Source organism: Elgaria multicarinata, chromosome 4, assembly GCF_023053635.1.
Source record: "Elgaria multicarinata webbii isolate HBS135686 ecotype San Diego chromosome 4, rElgMul1.1.pri, whole genome shotgun sequence".
In the NCBI taxonomy this organism is placed as follows: domain Eukaryota; kingdom Metazoa; phylum Chordata; class Lepidosauria; order Squamata; family Anguidae; genus Elgaria; species Elgaria multicarinata.
Genome location: NC_086174.1, coordinates 69,797,966 through 69,821,158, shown reverse-complemented (window position 1 = coordinate 69,821,158; position 23,193 = coordinate 69,797,966). Strand labels below are relative to the sequence as shown.

The following is a 23,193-nucleotide window of genomic DNA, read 5'->3' as shown; positions in this document are numbered from 1 at the left end:
CCAACCAGCTGCCCACAGGAAAACCACAAGCAGGAAATGAGTCCAACAGCACCCTCCTGCCCATGTTCTCTAGCAAATGGGGCACATAGGCATACTCCCCCTGATACTGGAAGTAGCATATAGCTATCAAGACTAGAAGTCATTGATAGCCTTGGCCTCCATGAATATGTCTAATTCCTTTTTAGAGCCATCGAAATTGGTGCCCATCACTATGTCTTGTGGTAGTGACTATGTGTTGTGTGAAGAAGTGAACCACCCAGAGAGATTCGGTTATTGGGCGGTATAAAAATGTGATAAATAAATACTTCTCTTTATCTGTCCTGAATTTCCCACCAATCAGCTTCATGGGATGACCCCAGATTCTAAAATTATGAGAGAGGGAGAAAAATGATCCCCTATCCACATTCTCCACAGCATGCATTATTTTTTACACCTCTGTCATGTCACCCCTTACTCACCTTTACCCTAAGCTAAACAATCCCAACCGTTGTAAGCTTTCTTCATAGGCAAGTTGCTCCAGACCTTCAATCATTTAAGTTGCCCTTTCTGCACTTTTTCCAACTCTACAATATCTTTTTCTAGGTGTGGTGACTAGAACTGTACACAGTATTCCAAGAATGGTCTTACCATTGATTTGTATAAGGGCAGTATGATACTGACAGTTCTTCTTCGTGGTCTCTGTGCATCACACATATGGGCTCAGCGCCTGCGCGAAGCCCCGCTTCGGGAATCTTCTATAGCTAAGAGGCATTTTGGGCGGGAACCCCTCCCCCTCTACTGCGCATATGCAGAGGGGTTCCCGCCCAGATTCTCTCAGTTCTTCTTCGACCGTCTTAGCGACAGCCTCGTCGAGAACGCTTCCATCTAATCAAAATATATAGCTAAGAACTTACCTTTGTTTTTCCTCCTCCTCCTTCTTCTTTTTATCTTCCTTGCTCTGCTTCCTTCTAAAAAAAATTTAAAAAATGTTATTTCTTTCGTACTTTACCTCAAATATTTTTCCCTCTCAACCTGGTCCGCATGGGCCCCAAGGCCCCATTTAAAAAGTGTGCCCGCTGTGGCACGAAACTACCGCCTTCTGACGGACACAACTTTTGTGTGATCTGCCTAGGAGAAGGGCACAAAGTGGACGTCTGCCCCCATTGTCAGGCTTTCTCCAAGCTGACGAGGCGCCACAGAGCAGACAAACTAAGGGCTGAGCTGTGGGAAAGGGCACTTAGAGCAGTGGACAAATCTGCCATGGCACAAGAGCAGCCGATTGTGCCTCCAGCTCCCGTCCAGCCAACAACGAGTCGAGCTGACCGGCCCCGACAAGACACCCCTGCTACGCCAGGGCGTACCTTAGCTACCTCAGTAGCCAAAAAGCTGTCCAAAAAGGCAAGAACACCTAAGTCTTCTGACAAGACGAAACATAAGAAGAAGCCTAAAACTCAGGGCCACGATATCGAGAGATGACCGTCGACATCGTTGCAGCCATCTATATTGGAACCACAGCTGACACCCCGTCGGTTAACTACCCAATCTGTTCCGATGATCAACCCCATAACGACAACTTCATTATCGGAGGGAGAAATCAGGGACTCATCATCGGCCCGTAACACGGACCTGCTTCCACTGCCGACAGACCAAACGATCGCCCCACCATCGATCGATTTACCTGTCTCAGACCGGCGTGGACCCGAATACCGAGACCGTATATCGAGCCGCCAGCAATCTCCAAAATCGGTCCGATCATTTGACTCTCGATATCGTGCATTATTATTATTATCCCTTATTATCGAGCACAACATCGGTCCAGGTCTCCGTTAAGAGACTGGGAAAGGGACTCGCAGTGGTCATTGCCCCCTAGGCATTCATACCATTATGCAGACTGGCGCGAGCTTGATGACCGTTATCGAAGATCTCCGACTCAACGTCGACCTTCGGCGTCATTATCGGCGCCCGAACCAACTGTGGCCGTACTCGCAAATCAAGCGACGACACAACATGAGAATATGGCAAGACAGTCACAACCTGTAGCAACTCAGCAAATGGAGATTCAAACTGTTCAAATTCCATCTTCTCCACAATCGGTGGAAGACTACTGCTCTGATTCAATATCGATAGCATCAGTAGCACCATCTCTACCATCACCCGACTCAATAGTCGAGTCGCAAGGAGCCGTCTCACCATCAGAAGGACTGGGACACTTCGCCGACATTGTACAGAGAATGGCGCAATCCCTAGGCATTGAAACAAGCCAGAATTTAGAGAAACTAACTGACCCGGTATTTGAAGCTATATACACAGAAGCTACAACGCCGGTAGCCATACCTTTCCTCCCGACATTGGCTAAAACTGTCAAGGAGCACTGGAAGGACCCCGCAACACTTCAACCTTCCTCAAAGCGGCTCGATAATATGTATAGAGTTTTCGAAAAGGACACGGAATTTTTATTCACGCACCCCCAACCAAACTCAATAATAGTCAAGTCAGCCCAAGGACGCTCCCAAAGGGTGCACACAGCACCAGTTGATAGAGAAGGCAGGCATTTAGACCTGATGGGACGTAGACTTTATTCCACAGCAGCTTTAAGTCTAAAGATAGCCAACTACCAGGCTACAATGTCAAGGTACCAGCTTTTTCTTTAGGAAAAGATGATGTCCCTATGTGAGAACTTAGGAGAGGACCACAGAGAGCTGGCTAGAGTGTTTCACGCTGAAGCTTCACGCATGGCACGCCAACAAATCGCAACGGCTAAACATCAGTCAGATTGCGGGGCGAAAACAATGGTCGGCTCAGTGGCCTTACGTAGGCACGCCTGGCTCAGATCTGCAAGTCTTTCGCAGGAAGCCAGGACGCACATAGAAAGTCTCCCGTTCGACGGCGTAGGCCTCTTCAATTCGACTACCGATGAGGCAATGGATACTGTGCATAAAGCGAGGATGACTGCCAGGAAAATGGGAATTGGAGCAGGACAACAAGGACAGTACTACAAGCTGAGGAAGTGGTACAGATCTGGACCCAATGTACCATGATATCAGCCCGACAGGCAACAACCTAGGCAGCTACCAGCACTGCAACAAGGAAAGAGACAATTTCCTGCATCAAAGCAAAAATTTCAACGCCGAAAGCCAGACTACCAACAAAACCATCGTCTTTGACTTAACCCTTCCCCGCATCAGGAAAAAAAAACCTTCAGAAACCACCTCTCAACATCATTCGAGGCATGGTCCCAGATAACATCAGACAAATGGGTCCTATCGATAATCGAGGGGGGCTACAAAATAGAATTCAACTCCCTACCACCAACAGGGCACCAAAGAATAACATCACCATCATCACCACTACAAGAGGAAGTCCACTCACTTTTAAAAAAGGGAGCCATTCAGCCAGTACCGAAACAGCAACTAAACCAGGGGTTTTACTCCCGATATTTCACAGTTCCAAAGAGCGACGGAGGAGTTCGTCCCATTTTAGATCTAAGGGATATAAATTTTTACATTACGCCAAGAAAGTTTCGGATGGTCTCCCTCCCCAATGTACTACCACTGCTCACAAAGCACTCTTGGTTTGCATCCATCGACCTAAAGGACGCCTATTTCCATATAGCTATCCATCACGACAGTCAGCGTTACCTCCGATTCATCATCGGCAATCAAGCCTTCCAGTATCGGGTACTACCTTTCGGTCTATCGACAGCACCGAGAGTCTTCACAAAGTGTATTGCAGCAGTCTGTGCCCACCTCAGGAACCAGGGTATTCAGATCCACCCCTATATAGACGACTGGCTGTTGGTAGCAGAATCAAAGAAAACCCTCCAACGTCATATTCGCTATGTCCAGGACCTCTTATCTCGACTAGGTCTCCTAATAAATACAGAAAAATCAGTTCTCTCCAAAGAGGGCAATAAAGTATATAGGAGCTATCCTAAATTCAAACACTACCAAGGCATACCTGCCTGTGGAGAGATCAGGTGTCATAACAACGCTAACAGACCAAGTGATGAGACAGCATACCATAACTGCTTATACAATACAAAGACTGTTAGGTTTGATGGCATCAACCATCATGGTGGTGCCGTTTGCGAGACTCAAGATGAGAACCCTGCAGATGTGGTTCAACAAACGATTCAATCCCATCAACAACGCCAGGCGTACTATCCTGACCTTGCCACCAAATGTCATGAAATCCTTGAAATGGTGGACAAACAACCAAAATCTAACAAGAGGGGTGCCCTTCCAACCCTCCACTCCAACCAGGTCAATTACAACAGATGCTTCCCTCGACGGTTGGGGAGCCCACCTCGACTCCCTGACAGTACAAGGAACCTGGACAACAAAAGAAAGGACAAGACACATCAACTATCTCGAGCTACTAGCAGTGCAGAAAGCCCTCAGAGCGTTCGAGACAGAAATATCCAACCAACATATTCAAATAACGTCAGACAACACAACAGTAGTCTTTTATCTCAACAAGCAGGGGGGAACAAAATCCCCACCACTGATAAAACTTACCATCCATATATGGGAATGGTGCTCTCGACGTCGGATATTCATCACGGCAGTCCATATAGCCGGACAGGACAACCAACTAGCAGACACCCTCAGCAGGCATGCATCAGTAGTCCACGAATGGAGAATCCACCCCACGATCATCGTAGAAATCTTCCGGATCTGGGGGAAACCAAGAATAGACCTTTTCGCAACGAAAGAGAACACAGTTTGCAACCTGTTCTGCAGCAGGGCAGGGATAGGAAACGGATCGCTAGGAGACGCGTTCCTCTACAAATGGAACCACTCCTTCCTATACATATTCCCTCCGTTTCCCCTAATAACAAGGGTACTAGCCAAAATAATCCAAGACAACGCAAACTGCATAATTCTGACACCTTGGTGGCCCAGGCAGAATTGGTTCGCGACACTGCTGAACAGGGCACGAGGTCTCTATGCAAAGCTGCCTATGAGGAGGGACCTTCTCTTCCAGCACCAGGGCCAAGTACATCACCCAGATTTACATACGCTCCACATGACAGCATGGAGGCTGATCCCTCAATATCGGAAGTCAACATAGCAACCAAGATAAAGACAGTCCTAGATGCAGCGCTAAAACCGTCTACAAGATTGAACTATGATAAGAAGTGGGCTGCATTCAATTCCTTTGCATCGGAAAAACATTTCCCTCCTAAAATTTGTTCAGTTAATCAGATCCTGTCGTTTTTATTGTTTCTAGTTGACAGGGGCCTGAAAGTTTCGTCCTTAAAAGTGTATCTGGCAGCAATCTCTTATTCCCATGATTGCATTGATGGTTTCAGGGTTTTTTCACACCCAACAGTTAAATGTTTCTTAAAGGGTTTATCTAACTTAAACCCACCAGTTAGACTTTTTTCACCTTCGTGGAGCTTATCAGTAGTGCTGCACGCTTTATCAGGGCCACCTTTCGAACCACTCGCAACAACAGACTTACGTCTTTTGACACTGAAGGTCGCATTTTTAGTAGCAATTACATCCACAAGACGAGTGAGCGAGCGAGCTGCATTAAGAATAGATGAGCTTTACCTAGTTTTCCACCTGGAGAAAGTAGTACTCCGTCCTGACATCCAATTCCTACCTAAGGTCGTGTCATCCTTCTATGTCAATCAAGACATTGTCCTACCAGCATTCTTTCCATCTCCTTCCACTGCACTGGAGAGAACTCTTCACTCACTAGATGTGAGAAGAGCTTTAGCCTTTTACAAAGATCGTACTTCCTCATTTCGAAAGTCACAACGTTTATTCGTTTGTCATGGAGGGAGCAAGAAAGGCCAACCCGTGTCATCTCAGAGACTCTCCTCCTGGCTGGTCCAGTGCATTACTCTAGCCTATCAGCTACAAAAATTGGAACCCCCAAAATCGATCAAGGGGCATTCCACCAGAGCTGTCTCTACATCATCTGCCTTCCATCGTGGCATCACCATCCCAGAGATATGCAAGGCAGCAACATGGGCCCGACCAATGACGTTCGTGTCACATTATAAATTGGATGTCAGGTCGAGAGCTGACTGCTCGTTTGGCAGAGCAGTATTGTCATCTGTATTCACCTAAGGACACCAACCCTCCTCCAGTGAGTAAAAGCTTGCTAATCGCCCATATGTGTGATGCACAGAGACCACGAAGAAGAAGGACAGGTTGCTTATCTGTAACTGTGGTTTTTCGAGTGGTCATCTGTGCAGTCACACAACCCACCCACCATACTCCCCTCTTGGTGTCCATTAAGTATTACTAATGCTTTATCAAGTAGTTTTTCAGATACACCTGAAGGTGTCAAAATTCCTCAGACGAGGCCTACTGGTCTCAGAAGAACTGAGGGAATCTGGGCGGGAACCCCTCTGCATATGCGCAGTAGAGGGGGAGGGGTTCCCGCCCAAAATGCCTCTTAGCTATAGAAGATTCCCAAAGCGGGGCTTCGCGCAGGCGCAGAGCCCATATGTGTGACTGCACAGATGACCACTCGAAGAACCACAGTTACAGGTAAGCAACCTGTCCTTTTATTTTCAGTTCCTTTCCTGATTCTTCCTAACATGGAATTTGTCTTTTTCACAGCAGCTGCAAACTAGGTTGACGTTTTCATTGAGCTGTCCATCACAACCCCAAGATTTTTTGGGGGGGTTGGTCACCGCTAGCTCAAATCCCCTCAGTTTATACCTGAATTTGGGATTTTTTTGTCCCAACGTGCTTCACTTTATATTTGCTTACATTGAGCCACATTTGCCATTTAGATGCCCAGTCTCCTAGTTTGGAGAGATCCTGTTGGAGCTCTCACAATCCCTTTTTGTTTTAGCTATTCTAATCATTTGGCGTCATCAGCAAACTTGGCCACTTCACTGCTCAGTCCTAATTCCAGATCATTTATGAATAAGTTGAAATGCATTGGTCCCAGTACAGATCCTTGTGGGATCTCTCCATTGAAAGAATTTACCATTTATTCCTGCTCTCTGCTTTCTGTTCTTTAACCGGTTACTGGTCCATAAGAGAACCCTCCTCTTATTTCATGACTGCAGAGTTTGCTTAAGTGTCTCTATTGATATGTTTTAAGTCCTTGTGGAAATCTCCTGAATCACCATCCTTTACTCTCTGCCTATGAAATTTATCATAACTATGGTTTCATGTTACTAATATATGAATATTTGATTTATACAGGAAATGTCTCAGGAAGGCTATGGAACCAGGTCTCAACCCCCTATCACCCAAGGCAAGCCTAACCATGAAGATTTGAACCTGATCCAACAAGAGAGACCATCAAGCTTACCAGTAAGAAATTAGTTGTCATCTGATAGAAAAGTTCCATGTTTTGTGTTGAAAACAAGATTCTGCAATAGAAACTAGACTATGAAACTGTCCCTATCTGGGGAGTTTTATTATCCAGTTTCTATTGATTTGGAGAATCTTTTTTTTTCTCAAATATAACAATATTTTTTTCACCACACATTTTACCATGTTACATATGATATATTTATAAAGGCACATGTTTAACTAATTATGTCAGTATAATATTTCTTCCTTCATATATTTATTGGTGTTGTGCTAAACATTAATATTCCAATGAGTGTCTACAAGAGGTTGGAGTATTCTTAATTGTTGCTTCTTTAAAATTATACGGGAAATAAATTCTAATCCTTTCTGCAGTACCTTTTAAAATTTCAAACCATTGTTTGTGTAAGTGATCTCTCAACATTTCAGATAAAAGATTTTCAATTTACACATCTCGGATGAATTTTGTTATGGTGGATATGCTCAAATATGTTTTTGAGGGGACTGCTGCAAGTATTATAGGATAGCCTGATCCTTTACTATTTTATCATGTCAACTTATCACATTCAAGCAGTACTGATTACATTGGGGGAGGGGGTAAGGGAAAACTTTTGCGTGATAGTCTTGTCACATTATAATTACCTTATTAGCTTAGCTGAGTGAATCTGCTCTTGATTGACAATGTGGAAAACATTTTTTGAATTATAATTGGATAATTCTTCTTATTTTATGAATTAGTGATAAAAGAGTGACGATATTGAACAGTGATGATGATAAAAAATTGAAAATATAATTTGCTAATAATAGTAAATCTAAGTTGTAATAAAAAAGACAGCTTTGTCTTTGGCTGCAGTCCTAAGAACATTTAGTAGAACGTCTTATTGAATACAGTGGGGTTTACTTTGATGTAAACATGTTTAGGAGAGGATTATTTGCCTGTAAAAACAACCAACTCCATTGCTTACATGTATCATAACGATTCTTTTAGGAATAGCATTTTTTTAAGCGTTATGGTGGATTTTGCTGGAAGATTTCATTTTTGAGTAAAAGTAGCATTTGTATATGTAAGTTTAAAGGGACAAATTAGTAGGACTCATGTTCCCCAGGAACTGGTGTACATAGGTATACTGCTTTTGATACTGGAAGTACCATATAGCCATCAGGACTAGTAACCATTGATATGACCTTCTCCTCCATGAATTTGTCTAACCCGCTTTTAAATTCATCCAAATTGGTGGCCAGCATTACATCTTGTGGTAAGGACGTGCGACAAGACATTCTCTGTAGCAGTGCCAAGATTGTAGAACTCTGTTCTTTGGATCAATCACCTTTCTCTTTCCCTGATGTCATTTCAACAACTTTTACAGATGTTTCCGTTCTGGCATACTTTCAGCCTGATTGGAGTTCGAATAGAACTGACCAACTGCTTTAATATTTTTTATCTGTCATTTTGCCTCTTTTTGATCTGTTTCGTTTGTTTTACATTTTCCTTATTTTTTTAATGCTGTGAATGTTAGATGCCTTGTTAAAATGGAAAAGCAGCATAGAAATCCTTACTATAAATAAATCATTTATTCTGCTGGTACTTATATGCCTATAATCACGCTGTAACCCCAATTTAAATAAGTGGGAAAATTACTAATTATTAAATTTTATATTTCTTTTAATGAGATTTTCAATTAGCTGTGTTTCCATTTACTTGGGAGAAAGTCCAACTCAAATTAGTTGGCCTTATTTTCAGGCAAATGGGGAGAAAACTAACTGCTCTTTTAGTCATGAATAATTTTAGCTATGTTGAAATTATTTGGGGCTAGAATAAAAATGTGTATTAAAAGTTTCTTTGAAGGGATAGGAGTATTTTGCTGTTATCCTCCTCCTAGATCCCTGATGCAATGGAAGATGTCTGTTAGTATAATATTAGAAAAAAGTCTATATCCAAGAGCAGGCTGAAACAAAAATAGACTGTGGAATTTGGAACAAGCCATTTAAGTTAATGTTTCTAGCAACTAGTTTTAAAACTGGCAACAATAAGTAGATGAGCAACAAAAAGTTAAATCATACTGGAAAAGAGTTGAAATAACTGTGAAGTGGTTAAAATAAAAATGTAAATATAAAGCCGAAGTGTTAAATCCAATGTTGCATTGTGGAAGAAATTGTTGCGCTCACGGAGCTCAATTGTGCAAGTGCTAGCAGATCACCTTGTAATTCTAAAACCTGCAAGTAATTGTACATCCAGTTGCATAAGTGAAACGTTAATTGGATTCTCCCCTTGCGCATAGTTCAGGACTGGGTTTCCAATAGTGCAACATCATTTGTGCTAGTGGAATGGCACTATTGGGTCCAACCCCCATGTTCTACCTTACCCTAGCTCTTTAGCAACAGGCAATGTCTATAAAATTGTATATATGGGAAGAAAAACATACAATATTTCCAAAGTATCTGTTAACTTTGCTGATTCATAAAATCTTTTTATCCATCTGAACAGCCCATCTTTTCCTACCTATTTATCTGTGTAGAAAAATGTAGGTTTGGATGCATGAATGGAAAAGTACTAACAGTCACACAAGAAGAGTTTTTGGAATTTCTGTGTCCTCTTCTTCCATCTGCCTGATACCTCCATGACATATCCAAAACCTTTCTTAGGGATCCCCTGATCCTCATGTTCAGCTTCTAAGAGCCCACTTGGTTCTGCAATGAGAGAAGGTGGTAGGAAAGGCCCTTTCCTCAATCAGAACACGGCAGGCTGTTCTTGGATTTAAGCTATACTGTCTAACCTGACAGGTCATGGATATATTCAACAGTTCCCTATCATGGCAGCAATTTCAGGAAAAAATGATATTATGATCATGGGAATTGATGCTAACTTTATTACTGACTAACCAGTTCATACATCATGTTTCTCTATGCAATTACATACCCAGCTATGGACTGGACTCTTTGACTGATGTAATCGTAGGTGGTGGTGGGGTACACAGAGGGTCAGCCAGAGGTCTTCTGCAAATATTGTCCCAGTTGGATACCTGACTGAGCAAATAAATTTTCTAATCAGGAGTGGGCAACTTGTGGCCCATCAGATGTTTTGGCCTGCCACTGCCATTAGCCTTAACCAACATAGCCAGTAGTGAGGGCTGATAGAAGTTGTGGCCTTCCAGATGTTTTCACCTCTTCATGTTGCCCTCCTCTGCTCTAAATAGTAAAGTGACTTACTTGACCTGCCAAGTAATTGTTTGGAATAAAAAATTTCAAAGCACTGTTGGGAATGTTCATACTATTTGGTACCCTCTGCATATAGTTATCTAGGATTGTGGCCCTTGTATTGAAAAAAATATATAGTGTGAACCAGCCATTAGTACCAGCTACTTCCTGGTTTTTCCAACACTTCACTTTGATCTTCAGGGGCAGTTTAATTTCTTTCTCCGGAGAACAAAGCTCTCTCAGTTATATAAAAGCTTCATAATGTTGAACTAAATAAAAAGTATTAGGAACACTAGAATATGCAGTTTTTTAATTGGATATTTAAAGATTTGACACATATTCAAATCTGTCTGGGTCAAACTGTCCAGATAACTGAAGAGCAAAAGGAAGCATAATTCAGTAAAATGTTTGACAGGCCATTAGAATTAGCTAATAAAAGTATGGTTTGTTTGTAGCCATTTGTTTCCAACCCACATTACACGTTCATCTGCTTTGAATTTAGCAGGAACATTTGTGCCAGGATTTATATATATAATGTGTGAAGGAAATGGAACAACTAGTGAACTGTCTAGCTTTGCTTGCTTACAACACAAACTTTTGGAATACCTCTCGAAAGGGTGAGAGCAGACATCTTTCTGAAGTGCACTAATGGTTCACCCCTTTTGAAATCTTTCAGAAATGTATCTTTTAATGAATCAATGGAGGACTGCATAAAATGTATTTGGTGTCTCTTTGCTTTATTAGTTACTTATTGGTTACTTAGAATTTATAAGCTAATACTTTTTTAAATAAATACATAAGAAGAGCCATGTTGGATCAGACCAAGGGTCCTCTAGTCCAGCATTCTGTTCACACATGAGTACAACAGAACCCTTCCACCCATCGGAGCCAAGAAATTAACAACAACAAGGAGACGTTATTATATAAATAGACCAACTGGAAAAATGCTCAAACAGAGAGGGGAAAAACAAATATACAGAACGCTAATGCCAAAAAGAAAGGAATTTGATGCTTTAGATATTGATCAGATTACAGGACTATGCAATATACAAAGTAAAAATATAAACATTCCAAACTATTGGCAAATAAACTTAGGAATAAGAGAATCTGAAAAAGAATCCATAAAATTAAAGATGAAAAGGGAAACATAAAGTATAAAACCAAAGAAATTAGCAAAGAATTTGAACAGTTCTTTATAAAATTATATTCCTCCGATTATCCAAATATAAATAAAGTAAGAGAGTATTTATACATTTGTTAGTTGAAAAAGTTGAAATATTTTATTGAAAACATGATTAAAACTCAATAAAATTCTTTTTAAAGTATACTAAACAGCCATCTAATGTACAAGATTATCACTTTTTCAAAACTATAATTATTTTGACATTAATTGAAAATGGATTATCCAATTCAGGATTACTAACTGTCCCCAAGGACCAGTATTGTAATACAGCTGTTGTAAAACAACACTGAAAGAGACATATTCAAGTATCCCAGAATGATATTTAAAAGCATAGAATTAAACTTACTGAGGTTCTGGGAATACTGCACAGAAGAGCGTGATTCTCAAGTTTTGCTTACTATACTAAAAGAAATGCACATTCTTTGTATTCAGATATTTTAAAACAAATGTTATCAAAACTTTCACATAGTTCAGACAGTATGATAGTCAATGGTGGGGCAATAATCAACTCGACAGTTGTTTATCTACGGGTACTCCCCACACAACATGATGGATACTGTTTTTATACTGTTTTTATGTTGTTGTTGTTTTTTAAAAAATGTATACTTTTTAAAGTTTACTATTTTTAATGTTGTAAACCCCCCAGAGAGCTTCGGCTGTGGGGCGGTATATAAATGTAATAAAATAAATAAATAAATAAATAAATAAATGATAATAATCAACCACAGTGTAGTTTAAGATCAGCATTGAATTGAGTATTAGTCCACGCTGAGTTGACTCACTCATATCCTGCCCTCTCTCCCCCCTCAGTACTCCTCCTAGTATCTCATCAGCTTTTGTTGCCAAAAATCTATCCTGCTGGCCACCGCTTTGACTGCTCTTGCCTTGCGACTCTGTGGCTGAGGAAATAACCAGTGGTGCCCTCAACACAACAAAATAACGAATAGTGGTTCAATTAGCCAACTCTGCATAACGTTGGTTATTTGCATTGGTTATTTCGGCCAAATAACCACCCGTTGGTTAAAAAGCTCCCTCCACACAACACAATAACCCATGGTGGGCTAAATAACCAACCATCAACTATTTAAACCAATGTTGGTTATTGTGTTGTCTGAACTCAGTCATTGAGATGTGATTAGCTTTCACATGAAATATTTGGCAATGTAACATGATTTGCAGTTAAAAATCAGTTCATGCAAATCACTATATTATATATTATTTATTTATTACATTTTTATACCGCCCAATAGCCGAAGCTCTCTCACTACACCGAAAATGAATTGTTACAGGGAGCAATTGCCACATGACATCATATGAAACATGCCATAATATCTGCTATTCCATTGATATTTGGAAACTTGGAAAGTTCTTAGGTTTAATATATCACTTGGTGGCTTATATCCTAGGCTACAAGTGTTAAATTAATAACTTGGTCTTTAATGTCCCATAAGATTATTTGTGATGGGAGGAGGGGTGGGTTGTTGTTGTTTTTTGGCTGCAGCAGACTAATACAGTGGTGGGTAGTGGAGCAGATGGTAGGGCAGCTAACAGTAGACATAGCCAGGCAGAAACACACAAACACACACATGTCTCAAGTCTACAGTTAAACACTATTTTAAAATTATTATTATTATTATTATTATTATTATTATTATTATTATTATTATTATTATTATTATAGAATAACAAAGGGCTCCAAAGCACCCATCCCCCAACTCCTCTATACGCACACACAGTTTAAACTCACAGAGGAACCTACTTTCTGGCTGTTGGTGATTCTTTCCCTCTAGTTTTTCTCAAGGGCCTTCCAGGCATAGGAAGGATAGAAAACAACAACAATCAAGTACACAATTTGGCTGTGGGTGTCCTGAAGGGGCAACCTGTTCACAAACAAATATCTGGGTCCTGATTTGCTCTGGGGAACCTACCAGAACCATCTCTGGAAATCCTGCGAAGCATCCAAAAGAAACAGAGAGCAGGCAGGCATGCTCAGAAGTGCCAACCAGCTTCATCCTGCCCCAGCCACTGCCAATGGCAATGGACTACGTGAATCTACCAAGAGAATGGTGTCACAGCCCTCATGCTCTTAAAGAGAAATTGCTCCTGGACTAACATGGCTACTGCCGTGAAAGTTGTTACTACAAAAGGCACCAGATGTAGTTGTATGACATGATGCAATTTTCCTAGATACAGACAGAGTTATAGTTGTGACATTCTAATCTACAGTATCATCTAATGTTTTGTGTGTATCATTCTCTGTCTTTCTGCTTTAGTGGAGCTTTCCTGCTTTTCCATTCAAAAAACATAATTACTGTACTTCTAGTTATGTTTCTATTAGTTAAAATATTGAAGAAGTGATCCAGATCTGTTCCTGAACATTTCATTAGTAACATTCCATAAAAAAAATAAACGTAACGCTTTCAGTGCCTGACATGGTCTTATTTTGTCAATTCTTTGTCCAGCTGTGAACTGGTATGATGCCTTCTCTGCCTTAAATTTCCCAAGCAGCCCCACATTATAGCATTGTGAAGAAATTTAAATATACTACAACTACTGTATCTGTTCCTCTGGAAACAGTTAAGTTATAAAATATGTGACATAGTTATAACTCATTGCATCATATAGTTTCAAAATATAAATAAATAATTCATAAAATAAAATATGATTAAAGACAAAAGCCACAATGGTCAGGAGTGATATTCTCAAGCTTTATCCCACTGGAAATTCGCTAGCAAATAACAAGTGTGAATAACAGGAACTGGTAGAATTCCATAGCTGTTCAGGATTGTTTTCCTTTTTCTGTGGCTAGATTTAGTAATTTCTATGTTTGGTTCCCTCAATCATCCTGCTCTCTTTATACCCCAGTCGAATAATATCAACTGCTTAATGCTAAGTATTTAAAAAGTGTCCTATCATGTGTGTGTGTGTGTGTGTGTGTGTAAAATGAAATTACATTTATCTCTAATTTTTGTTGTTCTTTACTTCATGTTGATATGGGTTTCTTTTCCCTCTTCTCCCAACATTTATATCCCTTGTAGCCTGATATAAAATTGAATTTTTATGTTATGTATTTATATGTCACAATATCATATAACAAAATGTCTCTCTGAAGACTGAGTAAATACATTTTCCAACAAATTCAGCAACTATGTTAGTTTTGACCTCTTAGGCACTAGGACAAAATATGAGATGGTAGATGAAAGCCAGGTCTTTACAACAGAAGAGAACTGAACTCAGGCATGAAACCAGTACTAAAATAACTGCATATTTCAAGAGACGAAAAATGGGGCTCTATACTATGCTTTCTTTTTAAGTCTCATTTTTTCATGCATCTGGGGATAGTCCGTGGAGAAGTAGGCCATAAAGGTACAACTGATGCCCCTACTTCTGTGAATAGTAATCATTTGGATATCCCATGAGTGTATTAGTTTGTGTGCTACTACTGCAACTGAGGCTTATGGGATAATTGACCCTGTATCTGCCCTGCTGCATAGATTTCCATCCTAAATACAAACAGGATAAACATTGTGTAAACAAAGCTACTATAGTATGAGCATAGGAAAGTCTCCAGCAGGCAAAAACTAGTGATCTTGAATCCATTTATTTTGTAAGCCAAATGAATATTTTGCAGGTGAATGAACAAACAAACAAAACAAAAAACTAATAAAAATTCAAGTACCATTTAGGGATGTTATTGCTGATTTGTAGAAAGGTCAGCAAGCTAGTTCTTGATAATAGAAGTTAAATGTAGCCTGCAACAGATACATGAACAGTGCATGGGTACCAATCATAGCCCCTGGTTATTTACTTCTGTTCATTCTTGAGCTGAAAATAACTATTTGGGAATATGGTAAATTAAAAAAGAGGAAACTTTTTATTGTGTAATTTTTGTGACAGAAATTTTCACATTGTTTTTACCCAGTGTGGAATGAATGGTGTTTTTCCCCCTTTCATTTTGCTTTCTCTAGCAATGTTGTAAAATAACTGAATGATCTGGTTTTCCTTTGTTTGGGTCAAGAAATTTTAGCTGAAAATTGTTACTCTGTGAAAGAAGATTATTGACTCAACAACCCTTCAATTTTAGTGAATAACACTCCCACCCTCTAGCTTCAGGAACATATTGTGCATCCATTCTATTTTAAAGTACAGACTGTAATTTAAGACTGAGGCACTTTGATGCCCCACTGAACTTTGTTTAAGCCCAGAATAAAAGAGGAGGAAAAGCTTTAAGCTCCAAAGAAAGTGACTAAGCTTTCCCAAGCAATTTTCTCAGCTACTATATTGCAGATTGAGAAGAAAGTTGAATACTTCTAACTTTTAATTCTTCTTTGAATATAGTTGAATTATAACTTGAATTTTGATCTATTATTTAATAAATAAGGCTTGTGTGTCAGTGTGTTGGTTTTTGATACTGTATTAGAATTATGATACTGTATTAAGAGGATCTGTTGCAGGGTGGATTGGTTTAAATCAAGGTGATTTCAATAATTTTCGATATCTACATACAATAAATGACTATGCCTTTAGTTGGCCATGGAACCAGCTAAAGGAAAATAGATCATGTTGGTCAAATCTTTTTGGTACACATAGAGCTTATTTAAAACCATAATAATAAAAGCTGTGGTAGAGTGTATACCATAGATTAGGAAAGATATGAATAAGTCCAAGAGATTGTTAATATAGTTTATGAGCACAGTCAAGGAAACTATAAAAGGTAAGGAAATTTCCCTTAGAAGTAGAAGTCTTTTTCAAATGAACACAAACTTTGGGTACTTATCATCAAATGCAACTTGATGTTAGGGTGAAAAACACTGTGGAGCCTATTTCTAAAAACTTTCAGGCAAAACTATTGAAAGATCCATAAACACACCAGATATTCTAGACCTATTGACAGATGAAAAGATACCAAGTGGCTGTGTCTAGATGACATATACTTAAGAATTCTTCAAGAATTCTAATGTAAAACATTGATCTTTTAAAAACTTGTCACTTGTTTTTGCAGTTTATCACTAAAGCCAACATACTTCCCCATCCTACAATAAGTAGCCAACATAATTTTGATTAAAAAATAAAAAATAAATCTGGAGGAGACCCAATCTAAAGTCTGTGCTGGCCAAATTGTACAGCATTATTACAGATAAAATAATTAGGCATGGAGAAGAACAGGTCTTCTTGAGAGATAAATCAGCATGGCTTCTGGAAAATGAGTTGTGCCTCACTAACCTCTTGTAGTTTGTTACCCTCCCCACATTTTGGTAGTTATTGGGCAGAATGATGTTTCTCCATGAATGGAAACTAAATGCTTATACTGTTTGATTGACAGACTAAGTATTAGTAATTTCCACACTAATAAAATATATGAGCTACTGTGATCCATTTATAATGCTTGATAAAAGTTTCCCAATACCTTTTCCTTATTCTTTTACAAGGAAAAGCTGGCTCTAACGCATTGTATTTGATAGGGGGTCATGGATTCCATTTTAGGAAATTATAAGTATTGACTTTCATATGTTTGTATTACATTCAGATATCATTCAGCTTATTTTAAAGTACCATTAAATATAACCCATTTTAAAACTACATTATCTTATTTTAAACATTTAAATCCATTTCTATTTTGTATTTAAAAAATAACATTTTTTACCCACCCTGATCTATTGATATGAAGTTTAACTGCTGATTTTGGTAGATATTTTCCAGCTGTATTGTTAGTGCATTAGGATGAGTATTAACTAATCTGTCGGCTGAACTCAGGTTTGGTGACACCTGGCTAGACTAGAGTACATCATTTATCTTCTTCTGAAGTCTGAGACCAAGTTTTAAGTATTTAGAGACCATGACAGATTTGCCACTTTACCTTTTGCATGAATAACTATGTAAGACAAATCTATAAACTGTACGAAGAAAAGGGATAGGAGTTTGGATTGAGAGCTCCTCCTGTTCTTGGAAGAGACCAAGATGCAGCAAGATGGGGGGAGTCAATTTTCTAATTTCCCTGCAGTCTTTCGGTGGCACTCCTAGGCTGCTCCTTCATGTTTCAGTGCAGCTTTTCAGGGGGCTGCAAGGGGACAGGGTAATTGGCAAAAGTAACCTCCAACTCTACAGGAATCCCCTTTGAACAGAAATCTGCTCATAGGTTTTCTGAAACTGAGCCATAATTAATATTATGTTTATTTAAAATTATTTTTGGACTGCTAGGAATTGAACCCTCTCAGATATCATCCATTTTTGAACATCTGTAGCACATAATGCTGCCCAGTGTAAAAACACTAAACTCCATTTTGCTACAGTGAGATGATAAAAAGGAATTAATTTGCTGCATGGTAGAGTTTATGCTTTGCATGTAGAAGATCAGTTTTGTTCACTAGCATCTCGAGGTAGGGCTGGAAAAAGTCCTAATTGAAATCAGTGTCAACCATACTGGGGTAGATGGACCAAGGGTCCAACCCAGAATAAGGCAACTTCCTATATTCCTAACTGCAGTTCTTTCGTGATAACTCCCTGTTCTTGTTCTTACTGCTGTCATTTCAGAAATAAATGAGCTGGCAAAATAACTTTTTAAGACAGAAATACAGCAAAAAATATCCCTGCCAGTGCAATATATTTCTTTATTTGGCCACAAATTTCTATGGAAATGAGATTGCAAAGTCTATAGTAGGGTCAATCTCAGAGCAAGAGCTTTTCATTTTCATCCACTAACTGAACACTAAATATGTAACCAAAAAACCAAAACGAACAGATTTTAGGATGGAAAAAAAATGCCTCTTCTTAAACTCTTGACTTAAACAATTTTCAAATTGGGTTTTCAAACTTGTTAAAATTCTTTTCTTACATATATTTACAACTTAAAAAGAGAATACATTTGTGTTTGAATATATTTATTGTATGTTTCCCTGTTCTCTTTATGACTTACGCTTTCAGTTACAGGCCTTTCCAGGTTAAAATGTATTATTATTATTGTTGTTGTTGTTGTTGTTGTTGTTGTTGTTGTTGTCCCGCCTTTTGCCTAATGCTGGGCCTCAAGGCAGCCTTACAAAGTTTAAAATTTACATGAGGGGGGGAAATAAAACCATAAACAATTAAAAAATACACAACAAAATTATAAGACATTAACATAGATGGAGACTGGATTATTCTCCAAAGGCCTACTTGAACAAAAAAGTTTTAGCCTGCTTCTGAAAGCCCATCAAGGAGGGAGCCAGCCTAGCTTCCCCAGGAAGAGAGTTCCAGAGCACCGGAGCAGCCACCGAGAAGGCCCTCTCTCATGTTCCCACCAAGCGTGCCTGTGAAGAAGGTGGGACTGAAAGAAGGGCTTCTCCAGAAGATCTCAAAGCATGGGCAGGCTCATAAGGGAGAATACGTTCTTTCAAATAACCTGGACCCAAACCATATAGAGCTTTATAGGTCATAACCAGCACTTTGAATTGTGCCCGGAAACAGACTGGAAGCCAGTGGAGCTGTTTTAACAGGGGAGTTGTATGCTCCCTGTAACCAGCCCTGGTCAACACTCTGGCTGCCGCTCTTTGAACCAGCTGGAGTTTCCGAACACTCTTCAAAGGCAGCCCCACGTAGAGCGTGTTACAGTAATCCAGTCGGGATGTAACTAAGGCATGTGTCACCGTGGCCAGGTCCGACATCTCTAGGAACGGGCGCAGCTGGCGCACTAGCTTTAATTGTGCAAATGAACTCCTGGCCACCACCGAAACCTGGGCATCCAAGCTCAGGGCTGAATCCAGAAGTACACCCAAGCTGCGGACCTGCATCTTCAGGGGGAGTGTAACCCCATCCAACACAAGCTGAATCCCTATTCCCTGATCTGCCTTTCGACTGACCAGGAGCACCTCTGTCTTATCTGGATTAAGCTTCAATTTGTTCGCCCTCATCCAATCCATTACTGCCAACAAACACCGGTTTAGCACAGAAACTGCTTCCTTGGAATTGGGTGGAAAGGAGTAGTAGAGTTGGGTGTCATCAGCATACTGGTGGCACCGCACCCCACAACTCCGGATAACCTCTCCCAACGGTTTTATGTATATGTTAAATAGCATGGGGGACAAAACAGAACCCTGAGGGACTCCACAGGCCAATGGCCAAGGAGTCGAACAGGAGTCCTCCAGTACCACCTTCTGGGTCTGTCCATCCAGGAAGAAATGGAGCCACTGTAAAACAGTGCCTCCAAGACCCATCCCAGGAAGGTGGCCCAGAAGGATACCATGGTCGATGGTATCGAACGCCGCTGAGAGGTCCAGCAGAACCAGCAGGGACACACTCCCCCTGTCCAGTTCCCAGCGAAGATCATCCACCAAGGCAACCAAAGCTCTTTCTGTCCCATAACCAGGCCTGAAGCCAGATTGAAATGGATCTAGATAATCCGTCTCATCCAGGAATCCCTGGAGTTGGGAGGCCACCACACGCTCCAATACCTTGCCCAAAAATGGGATGTTGGAGACTGGCCGGTAGTTATCCAATACAGTGGGGGCCAAGGAGGGCTTTTTCAGTGTGGGTCTTACCACTGCCTCCTTCAAACAGGCTGGGACCCTTCATTGGCGAAGGGAGGCATTGACCACTCCGCTTACCCACTCAGCCAGTCCCCTCTGGCAGCTTTTATAAGCCAGGAAGGGCAAGGATCTAGTATACACGTGGTGGTTCTCACCAATCCAAGGACCCTGTCCACATCATCGGACTGTGCAAATTGAAAGGTATCCAATAATACTGGACAAGCAGGTGCCAAAGTTACATCCACTGGATCTGCATCAACAATAGCATCCAAGTCAGAGCGGATCCGAGCGATTTTGTCTGCAAAGTGCTGGGCAAATTGGTCACAACAGGCTGTTGAAAGGTCTGAAATCACTTTTTGGGGGCCAGAGTGTAGAAGGCCCCTGACCACCCGAAACAGCTCTGCTGGACGGCTCTTTGCAGACACAATAGTGGCAGAGAAAAAAAGTTTTTTCTCTGCCCAAATTGCCACAGAGTAGGCCTTCAAATAGGCTCTAGCCTGTGTTCAATCAGATTCACTCCGAGTTTTCCGCCAACATCGCTCTAGCCGCCGTCTCACTCGTTTCATTGCTGCCAGCTCACTGGAAAACCAGGGGGCTGTGTGACTCCACAACATGAGAGAGGACGCTCAGGAGCAATTGTGTCCACTGCCCTGGCCATCTCTGTATTCCAGAGATCAACCAGGGCATCGACAGAATCACCTGCCGAGGCAACAGGAAAATCCCCAAGAGCCATCAGGAAACTATTCGGATCCATCAGCCTCCTGGGGCGGACCATCTTAATCGGTCCTCCACCCCTGCAGAGGTTCTGAGTGCCAGCAAGTCTAAACCCCACCAGGTAGTGATCTGTCCATGACAACGGAACTATATAAAGTTCCTCCACTGTCAGATCCCTGTCACCCCATCCAGCACAGAAAACAAGGTCCAAAGTGTGCTCAGCAACATGGGTTGGGCCAGATACTACTTGGGACAGACCCATAGTTGTCATGGCGGACATGAAGTCCTGAGCCGCTCCCGACAGGGCAACCTCAGCATGGATATTAGATTGTAAGCCTATGCGGCAGAGTCTTGCTATTTACTGTTTTACTCTGTACAGCACCATGTACATTGATGGTGCTATATAAATAAATAAATAAATAATAATAATAATAATAATAATATTGAAATCCCCCAGAACAACAAGCCGTGGGGACTCCAACACCAAATCCGAGACTATCCCGGCTAGCTCAGGAAGGGAGACTGTTGAACAGCGGGGTGGACCGTACACCAACAGAATCTCTATTCTATCCCGGGCACCCACCTTCAGATACACACATTCAAACCCTGCAGACTGTGGGACAGGGCACCTGGTCAGGGGGATGGAATCCCGATAGACCACTGCCACTCCACCTCCCCGCCCTCCAGGCCTTGCTTGCTGCTGGACAGAGAACCCTGGTGGGCAAAGCTGAGAGAGATTAACTCCCCCAGCTTCATCCAACCAGGTCTCTGTGATACAGGCCAGGTCGGCATGCTCATCCAGGATCAAGTCCTGGATAGCAGTTGTTTTCCCATTAACCGACCTGGCGTTCACCAGCAGCAATTTCAACCTAGGAGGTCTGTTGCCAGGGCCATCCAAATTATTTGAATTGGGGGGAAGTTTGGGGACAACCAACACCCTGTCATTGCACTCTCTCTTATGACAGTGCAACTGTCTCCCTGCCCTGTATCTCCCTCTGCCCTGTACAACTGTGATGGCTGCTCCTGGACTCCCATCACCTCCTCCACTCCCAGGAAAGCAGATATTCATGACAGGCTGGAAAAAAAATGTAAGCAATTTGCACCTTTCAGATTTAAGCTCTCTTGCCTATTTCTTTTTCTAATAATTCACTTAAATGTGCTAAGCATTGTTCTCTTCAGTGACTAAAAACTGCCCTTGAGCCCATGCTCTGATACTAAAAATAACTCAGTACAGGGTATATTTGCATTTTAGTCTGTAGCATAATCATTTTAGACTCATAGTGCTTCCAGTTTGAGGGACAAAATTTTAACTATATGTTCATGCTTAGTATTTCCTGTCTTATCCCAGAACCTCTGTCTTACAGTTAGAGACTGGATCATTTGCTCAAAACAGACCACAGTTCCTATCAGGTAAGAAAAGGAGGACAGGGCTCCTGTATCTTTAACAGTTGCATAGAAAAGGAAATTTCAGCAGGTGTCATTTGTATATATGGAGAACCTGGTGAAATTCCCTCTTCATCACAACAGTTAAAGCTGCAGGAGTTATACTAGAGTGACCAGATTTAAAAGAGGGCAGGGCACCTGCAGCTTTAACTGTTGTGATGAAGAGGAAATTTCACCAGGTTCCACATACAGTATATACAAATGGCACCTGCTGAAATTCCCTTTTCAATACAATTGTTAAAGATACAGAGCCCTGTCCTCCTTTTAATATGGTCACCCTAGGTAAGAAGCTTGCCAGGCCCACAGCTTTAGGCATCCTGTGACATCCTGGTATTTTTTCTTAATACTGCAGTAATCAAATTATTCAGCCAATCAATTTTTAAAAAACATTATTCACATAATGGTGTTTAGCTATTTGTTTTCTTTCCCTCCCAAACTGTCAAAGTTGGAAATGGGACATGATATACAAATATGAAAATAAAAGATTAAATAAATAAATAAATAAATAAATAGTACTAAAAGCTCATTCCTCTACTAGTAAAATTCTTCCTCCCAAATCCAGCCTAGAAACATTGTGCTAAACTTCAGAAAGGTGTTCAAGCTTGTGCTTAGTTGAGCCTATGGAGAACGACAGTGCCCTCAGTGTAGCTTTCTGTGTCCAGTTGCTGTTTGGACCTGGCATCAGGATGGTAAATTCCAACCAAAGGAAAATATCGCAGTTGGCGTAAGTATTTGAAACTGTACCTTGTGTCTAGATGGAAAAATCTGCACCTGTAGATTTTGTGTAGTGCAATGTCACTTTACAGGGATGTTAAATTAAAGAGGGTGTACTTGGCTAATCTTAGACACAATGAAGACTGGTTTTCATGCTTGAGGTGGTTCCCTGAAATCA

At 40.8% G+C, this 23,193-nt stretch overlaps 1 protein-coding gene across 5 annotated transcripts in view; it reads left to right on the top strand.

Moving 5' to 3' along the window:
* ARID1B (AT-rich interaction domain 1B) overlaps nt 1–23,193 on the top strand; it is a 433,853-nt gene that overhangs the window by 114,501 nt on the left and 296,159 nt on the right. For all 5 annotated transcript variants that reach the window (XM_063124513.1, XM_063124512.1, XM_063124510.1 and 2 more), the window contains exon 4: nt 7,158–7,268. In XM_063124513.1, coding sequence (XP_062980583.1) covers nt 7,158–7,268 — 111 coding nt within the window. The remainder of the gene's footprint in view (nt 1–7,157; nt 7,269–23,193) is intronic.